Source organism: Cygnus atratus, chromosome 4, assembly GCF_013377495.2.
Source record: "Cygnus atratus isolate AKBS03 ecotype Queensland, Australia chromosome 4, CAtr_DNAZoo_HiC_assembly, whole genome shotgun sequence".
Taxonomy (NCBI): Eukaryota; Metazoa; Chordata; class Aves; order Anseriformes; family Anatidae; genus Cygnus; species Cygnus atratus.
The window spans coordinates 42,488,259-42,503,567 of record NC_066365.1 but is presented as its reverse complement, the minus strand read 5'-3'; the positions used below and the strand labels follow the sequence as shown (position 1 = coordinate 42,503,567).

Sequence of the window (15,309 nt, the reverse complement as noted above, 5' to 3'; positions counted from 1 at the left end):
TGCAAGTTTAATTAGGTGATTTGTTTAATTTAGAGGTGTGACATTCCCATCCTTGAATTGCTAATGCTTGCTTTTTCTATCTTTATGTTGTTGGTTTGTTTTTTTTTTCTTTTTTTTTTTCTGGCATGGGCTGAAATGCTCTTACCAATTCAATCCATTTATTATTAAATGGCAGTAGACCTCATTTAATCAAATGCAAAGTTATAAACTAAATGGTTCCCAAATGTATAATGTTTTGAGAATTTAAGAAAAAAAAAAAAAGCTCACTAGAAAGTGTTTGCCAAGTGTTTGTATTGGTTTGGCAGGTATTTGGAATGGGTTTTGTAACCAGAGGCAGTGCTAGATGCAAAAGAATTAATGTCTTTACGAGAAAATCACCAGTTTTACCTGGGGAAATGACATGGGACCACATATGTGTGTGTGTCCCAGCATCAGTGGGTAGACAGTGACAGGATGGGTGCAGGAGCTTCTCCTCTGCCTCTATGCTGGGAGGGATGGAGCGGCTCTGCCCTCGCTGCCCTCCTCCCCATGCATCGTGCCCCAGAGCAGTCGCACCTCTCAACACACTTTGTAGCAAACTGCTCTTTCTTACACAGGTAGCAGTCCCTGAGGTGAATAACCCTGTGATGCTCCCCAGGGCTGGGCCTTCCCATAGTGAGCAGATTACAAGCTGTGCCCTGTGCACTGCAGGACTCTCAGTTCAACAGATATATATGGTGTCTATATATACATACATACATACACTCGCACTTATGGTCCTTAGTGCCGGCCCAGCTATCTGTTGGTTCCAGCATCTTGCCATTTCTGGGCAGACCCAGAGGTCCTAGTGTATTTGCTAATCCTATTGAAATGTTCAAAAAAATGTTGAAACAATCAATTTATTTTTTTTTTAACTATAGGAATATTAACTGAGTTACACAAGTTACTCATTTAGCAGTACTGACAAAATAACCTGTATTTCATTACGGCCTTGGTGGTGAAGGGGGAAAAAAACATGGCTGCTTGTGGCATTCCTTATCATTTTTATTCCTTGTACCACTTTGATGTTTATCTCTCATTTATTGTGAAGTTGGATTATTTCGATTTTCCATGTATACAATTATGCGTGTTTTGATGTGTGTTTTAAAATCAGCTTGCTGTTGCTTTCTGAAATTAACCAAGGTTTGAGTATCGCATTCCTTAGCCCAGTCTTAATTCCCTCTGCTACATGCAAGACTGTGCCTCTTTTTGGAGAGCAGTAAATTATGCAGCACTTAAACAATTACTTAAACAATATTGATTTCAGGGGGAGCGGGAACGGCAACGCAGCTTGCTTTGCCTTTAGCAAAACATTTTTTCTGTTCCAGCTTTTCAGACAGCAGAGTCAGCCCCCAAAGCCCTGCTCTTCAGTGTGAACCCCCTGCACTCAGCGAGGCATTTTGGGGAGGGGAGCGGAGGCACTCAGGTCCTGTCCTCGCTCGTGGCCGTTCCCGCGGGTCTGTCGTGGGCCACTGACTGCTGAGGATGTCGTGTGGCACAAGGTTGACGGGAGTAGTAGCTTTTGCTTGAGGAATAACATCAGTCATGGTTGCGTGCATACAGCACGCCCAAGCAATAAATAATTGAATCATAGCCTTAACTGTTTGCTTTACTTGCCCTTTCCAGAGTAAAGCTGCAGTGATGCTTAGATTTGAGTATATAACTTTCTTTCCCTGTGCCTTGGGCTGCTTAACACATCATGACAAATCTTTGCCTGGACTGACCTGGCAGGGTATCCAAACACGAGTGGCTTGGTCGAGGTTGAGGCAGTAAGTTTGGGCAGCACAGAATGCATCTTTGTTTGCAGTTTCTGAGTAGGAAGCCAGTGTTGTCGCTGAGCGACTGGGACGAGTGCCTGGATCCAGTGTTTATTTCATTAACTGGGGTATCAGAATACCATTTGTCTTGTCCTCAGTGATTTATGGTATGCACGCTAGGATTAAGTGCTACAAATAATAGTTTCTGAAGTTAATTTCTGTATACTGCCTTAGTGTTTATTCATCTGTTTCCGTGAACATGTGGAGGGATACAATTTATCGGCCACATATGTTTACTCATGGGCTAATAACGCAGTTTCCCATGTCTCTGGTTTTAATGAATGCCCTGCCCAGGTACCGGCAGACCCCTAGCATGAAAAGATAAATTACAGAATGGCTCAGGGTGGAAGGGACCTTGAAGGTCACCCAGTTCCAACTCCCCTGCCATAGGCAGGGACACCTCCCACCAGACCAGGTTGCCCAGGGCCCCATGCAGCCTGGCTTTGAACACCTCCAGGAATGGGGCATCCACAGCTTCTCTGGGCAGCCTGTGCCAGTGCCTCACCACCCTCTGAGTGAAGAACTTGCTCCTAACATCTAATCTAACTCTCCCATCTTTAAGTTTAAAACCATTCCCCCTTGTACTATCATTATCTGAGTAAAAAGTCGCTCTCCATCTTTTTTGTAAGCCCCCTCTAGGTACTGGAAGGCCACAATGAGGTCACCCCAGAGCCTTCGCTTCTCCAGGCTGAACATCCCCAGCTTTCTCAGCCTGTCTTCATAGGAGAGGTGCCCTCTGATCATCCTTGTGGCCTCCTCTAGACCCACTCCAACAGCTCCACGTCCTCCTTGTGCTGTGAGTCCCAGAGCTGTGTGCAGGACTCCAAGTGGGGCCTCACGAGGGCAGAGCAGAGGGGGACAGTCACCTCCCTTGCCCTGCTGGCCTCACCTCTGTTGATGCAGTCCAGGATGTGGCTGGCTTTCTGGGCTGCAGTCATACTGCATGTCTGCTAAAGGCAGTATTTGCAGCTCTCTCACAGGAATGAGCCACTTCTTTTCAGCGGTGGTACCATCTGGGCTTTGTAGATGTAACCACAGCAGGTAACGCGCTTCCAGACAATGCCTTATTGTCTGCATAGGCAGCCACATGCTGGAGTCGGAGACCTTGCATACCTACTTAGAATCAAGATTAAATTACCAACCTTTTTGGCATTTTTATGTAAAATGTTCTTTATTATGGTCTTCTCATAGCTAAAGTATGAGTCACTTGCAAGCCGTAATAGATTTTGGCTATGCCGCATGATGAAGTGTTCTGGATGCAGTGAAACATTTAATCAAGACTCCAGGCAGAGCAACTCCCAGTGGTCACCTTAAAAAAAAAAAAAAAAAAAAAAAAAAGAGAGAGAGAGAAGAAACGAATTATGGCACCTTTTCTTTGCAGCGTTAAGGTTAGTGTTTGTTAGGGACATCACAAGAAGGTGACTTTTTTAGCTTTAAATAATAATGTAAGCAGATTTACGCCTAATTTTTCCAATAGTGTCAGTTAAATCATTGGGTTTGTGAAAGCACTCTGATCTCCCAGTGTTTTTTAGAAGATATTGATGCTTTATAAAAATGAGTTAGTTGTAAACCTTCAAATTGCCTTACTAAACTGTACTTTACAGTATGATTTCACCTCCAGGAAAGTTATGCAATGTTAATATACTGGAATTGCAGCCCATGGATTAAAATTACCTGGGAAATTACAGCATTGCTTATAAATCCTATTCATCATGTTTATGTGCACATTTATTTAAAGGAGAAAATGAAATGTTGATAAAATGTGTTGAGACCTGTGTTTCCAAATGATTTCAAGGCTGGTAATCAATAGTAACTCCTAATTTTGTGAGGGAAGAGAAAATCCTGATAGAGATGGGCTCAAAATGTTGTCTTTTGCTGGGTCCATGTTTGATTTCCACACTCTGCATTGGGGTGATTGGAATGGGTGATCGCATACCCTGTGACTGCTTTCACATCCTCTCTTTCCTTAAGGTACTCTTTGAAAATGGACCTTAGGGCTTTGACATCTAAATTAAGTCTCGTGCCTTGGTATCCTTCTGGGGAGATCCCAAGTATATGGCTTGACACATCCATTTATTGCATGAGTCACCATCACCTAAAATCAGGGACTTTGCCTGAAATTTACTAGGAAGAGTTTAGATTACATTCAGTACACCTTTTTTGTTTTTTTCAGAGATGCTACCCCAAGACTGAAAAATCAAGTGGTTGCTGCTGCCGCCCCCTGGACATTTTAACTTGTCTTTTTTCCAGCACTGCCTGTTTAGTTTGATTTTTTTTCTTTTAATTTATTCCCAGCCACAATCTTCCCACCGTTAATAGTGGGATTCTTAACAACTTTGCATTTCTATATAACAGGTTTGCTGGCCTGCAGTACAATAGCCTAATGTGATTTTTATTGTACTAGCATGTACTGGGATTGTTTGTCACCTGGAAAATGGAATATTCAGATGCTCCATTCATCCTCTGTCTAAGCAAAAGCTATCATCTTGTCCCAGGGCATTTTCTTTAGAAGTAGGCTTTCCATCCTGTTGTGGAAATTGTAAATATACAGGGTCTGTGGTTCACGTTTCCCACCTTCCTGAGCTTTGGTATCGGTGGTTATTCAAGTAAATTTAAAATGTGTTTATTTTTCTCCCCCAGGCTTACTGTTTCCCAGTATTTTCCCTCTCTGCAGGCTCTAGCGTGTCTCCTGCAGAGGTGAGTTATGTGCCACCTCTCTGTGATTCCTAGCTGGATGTAACATCTGTATTAATAAGAGCTCCACTCATCCACCGTCACCTTTAATTAGAGCAAGCTGGGATACTGGTTCACTATGGCCAATGGGTTTTTATTATTCTTAGAGCCATTTTTTTCTTTTTTTTTTAGAGATTACCTAGGAACATTGGATTGTGGGCTTTTTTTGGTTTTTGTTTTTTAGAAAATTACTCTTTCTCCTTTTCTCTCTGGAAACCCATTTTTGCTTGCTAGTACTCTGCTTCTTAATCCGTTCCTTTGCCTTCACAGTTTGGAGGAAGCAAATGCACTGCTCCTGCAAACACTTAGTACAGCCTTAACTTCACTGATGTGAGTAGCCAATAAGATTACTCATGTCAATAAAAAAAAAGGAATGTACACATACATGTGTTGTTCAGGATTAGTGAACCATTGCTTGCTAGATGAACAACAGGGCTAAAGTCATGGAGACAGGAGAAAAATAACTAGTGTTGGCCACGTTCTTGTGTTAGCTTCATGTATGTGATAAATTAATAGTTGAATTTCTCTTTTTTATTATTTAGAAGAATATTATTTAGAATATTTGACAGGAGATTGGGAACAGAATCCTTTCACTTTTGTTCTGCTAAAATTATTTATGATAATGCACTACCACAGTCTCCAGCAAAGGAGAACAACGTCCTTATGTTTTTTAATATGAAGGATCATATAATGGCTTAAGCATAAACACAAGCCTTCAGGCAGTGTGTGTCAATACTGCTGTTATATTAGATGGTATCTCTCGGGAGATGCAGTGTATATCAGGGCAGCAAGCAAAGGAAAGAATGACTCAATATATAAATTGAAAGAAAAGCTGTTGCCTTCCCACTCTGTTTGATCTTTAATCAAATAGCTGTAACATTTGAAGGAGTATTGAACGTGTGAGACATCTGGGACTTCCTTTCTTCTTAGATCATCTTCTAGAGAGATCTCTGATGAAGCGTGGAACACGGACAGGGTGGCTGCAAGCAGGAATGACTGCACGTGGTTTTGGGCTACCAGTGAAACTTGCTGCTGCCACATGAGCTAATTCAAGTTTTCTGTGGCATCTTTTTTCCCTCATTTTTGTTGATTAGATGGAAGAACTTTAGAAAAAAAAATATTCTGTCTATAAACCCTACTCACCTTGAAATAAAAGAAAAACAAATGTTAATATGTGCAATAAAACAGAGGGATAGATTCTGGCCAAATGAATCCATTGGTTTATAGAAGGCGTTACAACCAGATAGAATTTGGCACGTTGCCTCCCAGTACAATGTTTTATTTTACATACCTTTGTAGCTCATAAACCCAGCAAGTTTGGTCACTAGAATAATTTCTTGTTCCAAGATAAAACTCTAATATTAAGCTTTTTATGTTGAGTATGGAATTTGTCTAGCCTGTTCAGTACTAATTCTCTGGAGTACTAGTATTTTTGAAGTGGATTGGGTCTTTTGGTCTAAGAAATTAAACTTGGTCTTCTAGTAACTGTTTCTTAATTCAACACATTATTTTGAGTAAGTGTCAGAATAGACTATTCGAATGCAAACTCTATTTATAGCACCCAGTCATTTTGGTTAACAAAAAAATAATTTTTGTTGTTTTCCATCATAACTGAGTTTCTTCTTGGGCCCAGTATTATTTCTTGATCTGTGCACAAAGTGTGAAGACTACACTGCATTATCACTCTTTGTAGTCTCGTTCACATAGACTCTTCATAAACACCCTCAGTTAATTCAGAGTGTGTTACCTACTTTATTCAAAGTAAAGACCACCTTTGAAACAACAAAATCAATGAGTTTCCTACTACTTCCTTGTGTTCAGGTTCATGCCTTAAACGCTTAAATACTGTATGTTTTATGAATTGAGGTCCTTGTTTGATTCTTTACATGTATTAACACCTGAGGTTTGTCTGAATGGAGAAAACAACTCTTACTATTCTTATATCTACGTTTAAATAAGTAAATTTATTAAAATCTATTTGAGGTGAATGCTGCCTGATCTCGTACTGACAAAAACTTACTGCTGCACACTCCCACAAGGCACAATTTGTTCTGCATTTATTTAGCAAAAAAACACAAAAGCACCAATTTGAGCAGCAAATAAGAATCCGAACAAGATTAAGGTAATTAATACTTCCTCTGCTTTGAAAATGAGACAGCAGGCTGCAGCAATCAGGATGTCACAGATGAGGATGGGTTGTCCATCTGTAATAGTGGCAGGGGCATTGCACTGTTGCAAGGACTCACTGCTTCTGCTAATCTCTGTGGTTTGTGTTATGTCCGTGTTTTTGCATTTTAGATTAAAACACAAACAAAACCCAAAGGTAGTTTGCATGGAATTTGATATATAAAATTATTGTGTTTATTTTACAATGCACCTTTGCAGTAGTTTGCAAATAAGCAACCTATATATTTTACTAAATAAACAGAGGGAAAGCTTTAATTTTCAGGCTTTTCTCTAGATGCATTAAATGTGTGAGGGGAAGCATTACACTAGAATTTATAGAAAAGCAGAGTAATTTTCTGGAGATTTACACACATACATGTGGATAGAACAAAGCTTGTCTGATTTTTCCACTTCCCCCCGAACAAATAAAGCAAGGCAATATTTTGAATCTATTCATCAGTTTTCCATCACATTCATGAATGATTTAGAAGTCACTGTGACTAAATAGTCATAGTGATTCCATGGCTTCAGCAGAAATTAAAGGCTGTTTAGGGGAGCAAAACCTGCATCAACAGGAGAAGCCATTAGAGAGCTGAAAGGTGCAAGCAAACAGGCTTCACTCCTTTTGCTGCTGCTGTATTTTATTATATTTGAGTCCTTATTTTATCTGAGACAGTAAGAAACTTTGGTTCCTATACTAAATGTACCATAGGTATAAATGGAAATGAAGGATTTGTCAGAAGGATGGGAAGTTGCAAGAGTTGTTTGGTCAGAGACTGTCCAGAGTACACTACTTTGAGAAGTCCAAGGGCTGCTCTCAGGTGACTGTTTGGTGCCTGGCTTGCGTCCTCAGAGGCATTGATTTATGGGTGTGAGGTCATGCAGAAACATTCCCTGTGTTGGATAGATTTGGAGGAGGAGAGAAGGAGAGGGGTGCTGATCACTTTCCATGTAGCCTGGGCACGTCACTTCCTACAGTCTTTCACAGCGCGTTTGCTTCCTGTTTCAGGGGCCAAGAGTTGGACAAATCCCTTGAGCTCCCTGTCTTTCTTCCTGTGGCATATTTCAGTGTTTGAGGCCTTTGGTCTTCTGAAGTGGATATTTATTCTTGCACTTGGCTGTTCTCACTGGAGGGTGTTCTGCCGTGGGTGCAAGATGAGAGCACAGCATGCATTCTGTAGACCTTTCTGAACATGACGCCTGCAGTACAGATGGTACAGATGACCTTCTTGTCTTGCCTTGATTAAGTCTGACGTAGATTAATAACTGCACACAGTTATTAATTGGTAGCATATGATATTAATCAAAACATGTATTTCAAGAGTCAGAGTGATGCACGCTAGTATCTTTATGCAAATGTAATGTGGGACTAGAAAGATAGAGGCATTTGGCTGCAGAGAGATGGCTTGGGTGTTTGTTTAAAGCTTTTTGGATTTTTTAATTCTTCCCTGGCAAAGATGTGGTAAGATTTACTGAAACCTTCCAGTGTCCTGTGGCACTGAAAGACTTTGTGGTCATGGTTGTCCTATGAGCTTCTACCAGGGGTCTGAATTTTTGAAATAATTTCAAACTGAAATTAATATCCGATCTCCTGAATGGAAGACTGCCCTTTAATCTTGGCACCCTTAAATTAGGCTTTAGACCTAACCTTTCTTAAATAAGGCCTTGGGCCTACAATGCAGCAATTCACTCTTTTATCTTGTGGAGACTGTGAAGATTTTTCTCAAGTCTTTCTAAGAAACCTATTATTTACATGAAATTTCTGTAAATGGTCACATCCTAGGAATTTATTCTTTAGTTTTGCCAGTGCCACATGTAAACTGAAGTGATAAGCCACTGAAGAAGTAAAAAAGAAGTTTTACGCAGGGTTGGTGATGAGACCAAGCCAACAGTGAATTATGAAGCAATATGTATTATCAAAGGCCTGTGAATAAGCAGCGATCATGGTGTAAGCCCTCTTAAAAATAGTGGTCTCTGTCTAAAAATTTATCTCCTTATATGAGAATTTTTTATTTTTTCTGACATTTAAAGCATGTCTTTAATATAAAATAGTGTCTTTGTTTACTTGCCAGGTGATTTTCCGGGATAAAACTACTTCTATAAAATCAATCATTTTTACTTTTTACTTACAGTCCTCCAGAATCTGACTTTATAATTAATTCATTTATCTCACAAACCATACCTAGCCATCTGTATCCTTGGATTCTTATTATTTTACATTATGCAAGCTGTAGGCAATGCAGAGCTCCTAACCCAAAACCCCAGAAGTTCTCATACATTTTTCATATGTTTTTTTACAAAGAGCAATCTCTCATTGTGAAATTGGGTTCCAGTGGTGATATATCACCAATAGCTGTAACATTGTAGTTGTGCATGACATACAGTGGTATTAATAAATAAATTGCATAGCTGTGCAGCTGCTTTAGCTTGAAACTGTACCTGGTGAAATGCAATACTTTCACCAAGGAGTGTGGTTTGTTGTGCCAGTTCCGGGGGAGGACCTCCTTGGCAGGTGACAAAATCCTTCATCTGTCACTTCTGCTGTGTTTCTCCCCGTTCAGTGATTAATCGTCACCCTGGTGCAGCAGTCACTATGAAAACCATCAGTACTTTCTGAAAATTTGTGTCTGGTTATTTGATTGTTTGAATCATTGTTTGTGATGCTATGGTTAGCACTTCTTGTACTTCTGTTGTCACAGATGTGAATTTCACAATAAAACGTCTGGGTTAATTTTTCTCAGTCTATGGAGCACAGTACCATTTGTGAATGATCAAAAGAATTATATACGGTGTAAATAAATAATGGCCTCCTATAAAAGGCCATTTAAGGCATGTAGGCCTGTTGTTTCGCCTGCACTTTCAGCAGATTTCTCTAATATTCATTTAATATATCCTCTTTTTTTTTAAGATGTGTCAGTTCTCTTTAATGCTGTGGCAGGCTGTATGCCTGAACCTTCTTTAGAAACTGCCTCAGAGAAGCAAGTTGAGATCCCTGGCTTGGGAAGCCCTCAGAGGGTCGATGGCTTTGGGCTGCAGCCACTGGGATCTTGGGGAGAGATGCTGCCAGCAAGCCTGGCTGACTCGGTTGTTCTGCAGACAACTGAGCCTCTGTCACTAACTCTTCTTTTTGGGATCGTCCCGGTGATTGTCACTATGGTTTGGCAATTACTGGTCTGCTTGAAAACTGAATGGGGAAAACAACTATGGCAGATGACTAGAAGTAGTAAAAATCATACACTTCATATCACCAGGGATATCTGCATTGATCATATCCAGAGCAGGCCTGTATGTTTTCAACCAAGTACAAGGAAAACCTTGTGGTTTGGACAATGGCATAGCAAGTACATGCAAGTACAAAATAATATTTGGCCTGTCAACCTAGGTATCTTCTTTAAGTCATCCATGTCTTTGCCACCCTTCCTGTGCCATGGCCCTGTCTGCCTTTCTTTATTCCTTGATGAACAATTGGAAGACAAATTGGCTTCCTTCAGCTACTCAATTTTCTCTTTAGAGGTTCTTCAGAGTTTGGTGGCCATTTAATATTTTGAGTCCAATACTAGCCCCTTCTCCCCGCCCCCCCCAAAAAAAAAAAGCCAAATATTCCAATAAAATATTTGGAACATTGCATGTCATACCCAGCAATCAAGGAAAATCAAGCTCTACAGCTTTTTGAATTGCCATCAGCAGAGCTATGAGAATTCAACAATCCTGCTTATGAAAAAACTATGAATAAATAACACAATCTTTCAGAAACCATTGTTACTACTTGGGAAGGCATACACATACAGCATGTGAAAACAGTATGTTTAGGTGTACATAAGAGAGTGGATGCTAGTGGCTGCTCCTAAAGTAACATTTGTGTTTGCAATTAGAGGAGAGCTTTGAGAGAGGGAAAAACATATATATATATATATTTTAATATAAAGTGCAAGGGTGTTTTTTCCTCCCTCAGAACTGAGAGTTGCCAGTGCATAAACATTTCAGAGAGAATTTTACACCACCTCATCTTTATGTCAAGCAGCATTTAATGGTTGAATGATCCCCTGCCCCGGGACTTGGCAGCTATCCTCCAGGGGCCAACTTTGGGGATTACAATGACAGTCTATCAGTGGATCTTTTCCAATATAAACTAGGCTAGGACCATTTAAAATCAGTCGCTATCAACAAGTCAAATTATCTTTATTTATGTTAGAGGCTTTCCTATGAGTATTTTCTAACAATGTGGAATTTTAATATCCAGAGGGGCTGTTCCTGTTGTCAGTGTTATTTGGGAATGTTCTAATTCATGTGATTAGGCACAATTTACCTGATTTCTTTCAAAATTATGTGATTTGTAACATTCAGGTCTAATCAACATCTAACTTGCAGTGCTCACACAACTTTTTCTGATTCTTCCTCTTTATAGGTGGAAATAACGCTTCAGGATATCAATGACAACCCACCAGTTTTCCCCACAGATATGCTTGATCTGACTGTAGAGGAGAATATAGGAGATGGATCTAAGATAATGCAGCTGACAGCCATGGATGCTGATGAGGTAGGAGCATGGTTTCATATTTGAAGAACTGTACTAAAAATGCAATTCTGGAAATGCATTTCTTTGAGGACACTGCAACTAAGGAGCTGTTAAGAAACCAGCAAAAACCTGCTGAGCTACTGATATTAAACAGCCAGTCAGCTTAGTGTGGGATATTTTAGTCTCTTGTATGTGTCAGGCAAGTATATCCAAATATAATTTAATGTATTCATTACTTTTGGAAAGTAAGTTATGAGAAAGTTAATCATATTGTTTCTTTCACTTGAACTGATTTTCTTTACACTGGGGAAAGACCTATAAAGTCAGTATGAGCATGCAAGAAGCTTGTGTTGTCATTAAAATATAGTGTTACACTTAACAGCAACAGGTAATTCTTGCATTCAAATAATAAAGTAATTCAACCCCCTCAGGAGGATTTTTTTTTTTTTTTTAATGTGTTAGCTTGGTTATTCCTTCTGTGATTGTTAATTGATGTACTGAATCTTGCTTCTACATAGGGATGCACTAAAACACACCTAGGAATGGTATGAATGATAAGAGCTGCTTCTTTCCTTTGTTTTCTGGGAGCAGTCTGATGTACAGACAGAAAGCAGGATTTTGGAAAGGTGCGCAACCGTAACAAAAGTTGTAACATTATATATCTTAAGGTTAGGAAGAAGTAAATCTTAAATGGCCAATTTCTGCTGAGATACAGCAAACTGATATCTAAGATTTTAGCAATGTATTATGCTCAAGCCTCTTTTGTGACCATTCCTGCTGTGTTATGCATTTCTGTTTTCTTTTTTCACATGTGCAACCCATGTATGTAGCTCAGTAAATTGCGGGTGCCTGAGCATGCTGCCTTTATTACATGCACAGCTGCTTTCAGAATCAAAGGTTTAACTTTAAAAGGGTGACAGAATGCTTAAAAATTATGGTTGAACGGTGTACACGAATCCCTCATAACTATTTTTCAATGATAGTATTAAGGCAGCAAATTGCAGCCCCTTGTCGATAATAATAAAGTCTTCGTAGAGATCTGAGAGAAGATGTAAAGACAGACTCTAGCTGATAGATGTTACTAAAGGCTTTAACAATTACAACAGCTTCTAGTGCTTTGCAAATTCGTTTCAGACAGTTGTTGATGGGAAGTTTCTATACAGCTTTGTAATAGGTTTCACAAATCTTTTATTTTGCTTTGCTTCTCACCTAATTGATGTAAAGTTACTAATTTGATTAGGCCAGCATCACGTGTAGCTGCTGTTTTAGCTGTGCTCTGTTAGGAGAAGGCTGCCTAGTAAAACAAGTGGTGGAGAAACTTGGTCAGTTCTGAAATCTTAAATTATTATCAGCTGTTTTTGTTAAGCCACACAATAACAGGAAAGCGTATTACATACCCCAGGTACACCTGAGCACACAGAGTCTGTGTACACTGAAGCTCTGCGTGCAGCTGTTGGAGGCTGGGCACCTGGAGAAGGGTGTTTTCTTTTGAAATTTCATTTTATCAGTTAGCTCAATCCAGCTCTTTGAAACAAAACTCCAGAGAAAAGGTTTGGCACAAGGTGCTATCATAAGGCCAGATAACTAATGCTTTTCTCTCAACTCACAGGTACGAGTGAGTATTTATCTCCGTTAATTTGCTTTTTTAGGCAAGCATGTTTGAAACAGCTGTAATTTCTTTTTCCCTGATCTCTTTGATTGGGGTGGTATGTGGTGCCCAAACAGAAGGCATGGGGGAAACGGCCAGCTGCAGCATTCGTTGCTCACCAAAACACACTGCTGGGCATCACCAGCACGTGGAACATAAGTGTGCCATTCTGGAGGCTGCCAAACCTTCAGTGCCCATTTGTGATGGGGCAGGGCTAAGGCAAAACATGTCGTGTCACTATTTGAGTTAGAGTTTTTTTTTTTTTCCCCAAAGTTTTAATTTCAACCCTTAAAGAAGAAGAAAAAAAATATTTTTCTGTGTAAAATTGCTTTTCCTTCATTTTCTTTATAACCAAAATGCTCAAAGTGCACATGTATCCCTTTTTTTTTTCCCCTTTATTTCATTTCTTTTTTTTTTCCACACGGTCAAATGAGATATTTTGTTCAACCCAAAGCAAATGTTTTTGACTTCCAGGGACTGGCAGCACTACCCAAGAGATCAGAACTGTGATTTCAGTGACACATGACTTGTCACTTCAGGGCTGCTTATTCATGGGGATGAATGCATTTCCTTGCATAAATTGACCTTTTGGGGGCTGCTGTATGACACCTGTGCACTCATTGCTCCCATGAGTTTCTCCTGACCAGGAGCTGATGGAGCTGGTGCTTGGCTCCCTCTTTGCATGCCTCCCTGTCTTCCTCCTTCCACCCCACCTCCTGTGACAGAGGGAGGGCAGAGCTGTGCCCACGGGCAGCAGGCTCATTTAATTTCACCTTCCAATTTAAAAGAAGAATAAACATTAATCACTGGTAGAGGGAAGGTGTTGCATTGCCTGGTGATGCTGGCTTGAGATTAAAACAGGTATTAGGGCTTTGTGGTCTTGGTTGGATGCAACCCTTTTATGAACAGTGGAGCAAAAACTATCTGAACAATCTCGTCATTTCACGTCTCATAAATAAAAACTGTGTGTGTAGGCATCTGTATTGGGGGACTGACGCTGAGACTGGGCAGGAAGGCTGTTTATTAAAGGAAACCGTTCTGAAAATTTTCGCCAAGTGCAGTTACTGGAACGGTTCTTGCCTTAATGAAAGTTATGATGTGGTTTTCCTGGCAAATAACTTGATTTGACCACTTCTGTTTTTGCTTAGGGAGCCAATGCCCTTGTCACATACACTATTATCAGCGGTGCAGATGATAGCTTCCACATTGACCCTGAGTCAGGAGACCTGATAGCCACCAAGCGCCTGGACCGAGAGCGCCGCTCCAAGTACTCCTTGCTGGTTCGTGCTGATGATGGCCTGCAGTCCTCAGACATGAGAATAAACATCACTGTCAGTGACGTTAATGACCATATCCCCAAGTTCTCCAAACCAGTGTATTCCTTCGACATCCCAGAAGATACCACGCCAGGTAAATAGGAAATGACCCTAAAACTGACTGAAATTTTCTTTTTGTCAATCCAGAGGGATTTGAGGAGGAGAGAGAAAACCTCTCTAACTTGTCCAGGAGGCAGCAGTGGTCAAAGGCATCTCTCAGGTGGGATGGAGAGACAGAGGGAATCATGTCATGCTGAAAGTCTGCTTGCTAGCAAATCAGTATCACTGGTGCAGTACAATAGGGTAATATTTCTTTTTGGGAAAGAGAGAAATAGTTGCCACTCAAAAAACAAATCAAAACAAAAACACAAAAACAAACCTTAGTTCCTAGATGCAGAACAGGAATTATGCCTGTATCAGAATGGAAACCTCTGAGTGTTACTATTAAAACAAACAAACAGAAATAAATAAATAAAAACAGGAAAGTAATAGAAGGAAAAACTTACAGAATGGAAACACTGTACTCTTATGGAAAAGATGCAGCGGTGATGCTAGTCATCTTCAGTGAATATGACTTATAATACTTAATGCATTGAGGGTAGGATCACAAAATTGGTTACCATTGAGCTGCTGATAATTTATAGATTGATTTCTTAATAGTATTTCAGACACACATTCAGTTACTAACCCCAACATCATATTTTCATAATATCATCTTTGACTTCTAGTTTTGACAACTTTTTGTACAAAATTTAACCTTTAGATAAGTAATTCCTAGATTCCTTGAATTAATTGCAAACCTTTTGAGTTGCTCTTTTCCTCTTTTAAAACTTGTTTCATTTGTAATAGTGGTTTGATGTTTACAAGTCAGGTTTTAAGCTAGAAACTATTTAGACCAACTAACCAAACAACAACAAAAACTTTTCAAAATTGTGCTATATATTGTGGCTCAAGATGAGAAATTAATATTTCTCTCAATAAATAGTTTCCAGTATTTTATACAAAGTGCTTGCATAAAAGCAGTATCTGCTTTATTAGTAACTGAAGCATCTTAGAAACTTTTTCTAAAACATAAACAAACAAAGGAGATGTAAA

At 39.7% G+C, this 15,309-nt stretch overlaps 1 protein-coding gene across 1 annotated transcript in view; it reads left to right on the top strand.

Moving 5' to 3' along the window:
* Nucleotides 1–15,309, top strand: part of FAT4 (FAT atypical cadherin 4) — a 150,382-nt gene that overhangs the window by 69,079 nt on the left and 65,994 nt on the right. Inside the window, exons 3-4 of the mRNA XM_035554857.2 lie at nucleotides 11,140–11,271; nucleotides 14,047–14,308. Coding sequence (XP_035410750.1) covers nucleotides 11,140–11,271; nucleotides 14,047–14,308 — 394 coding nt within the window. The remainder of the gene's footprint in view (nucleotides 1–11,139; nucleotides 11,272–14,046; nucleotides 14,309–15,309) is intronic.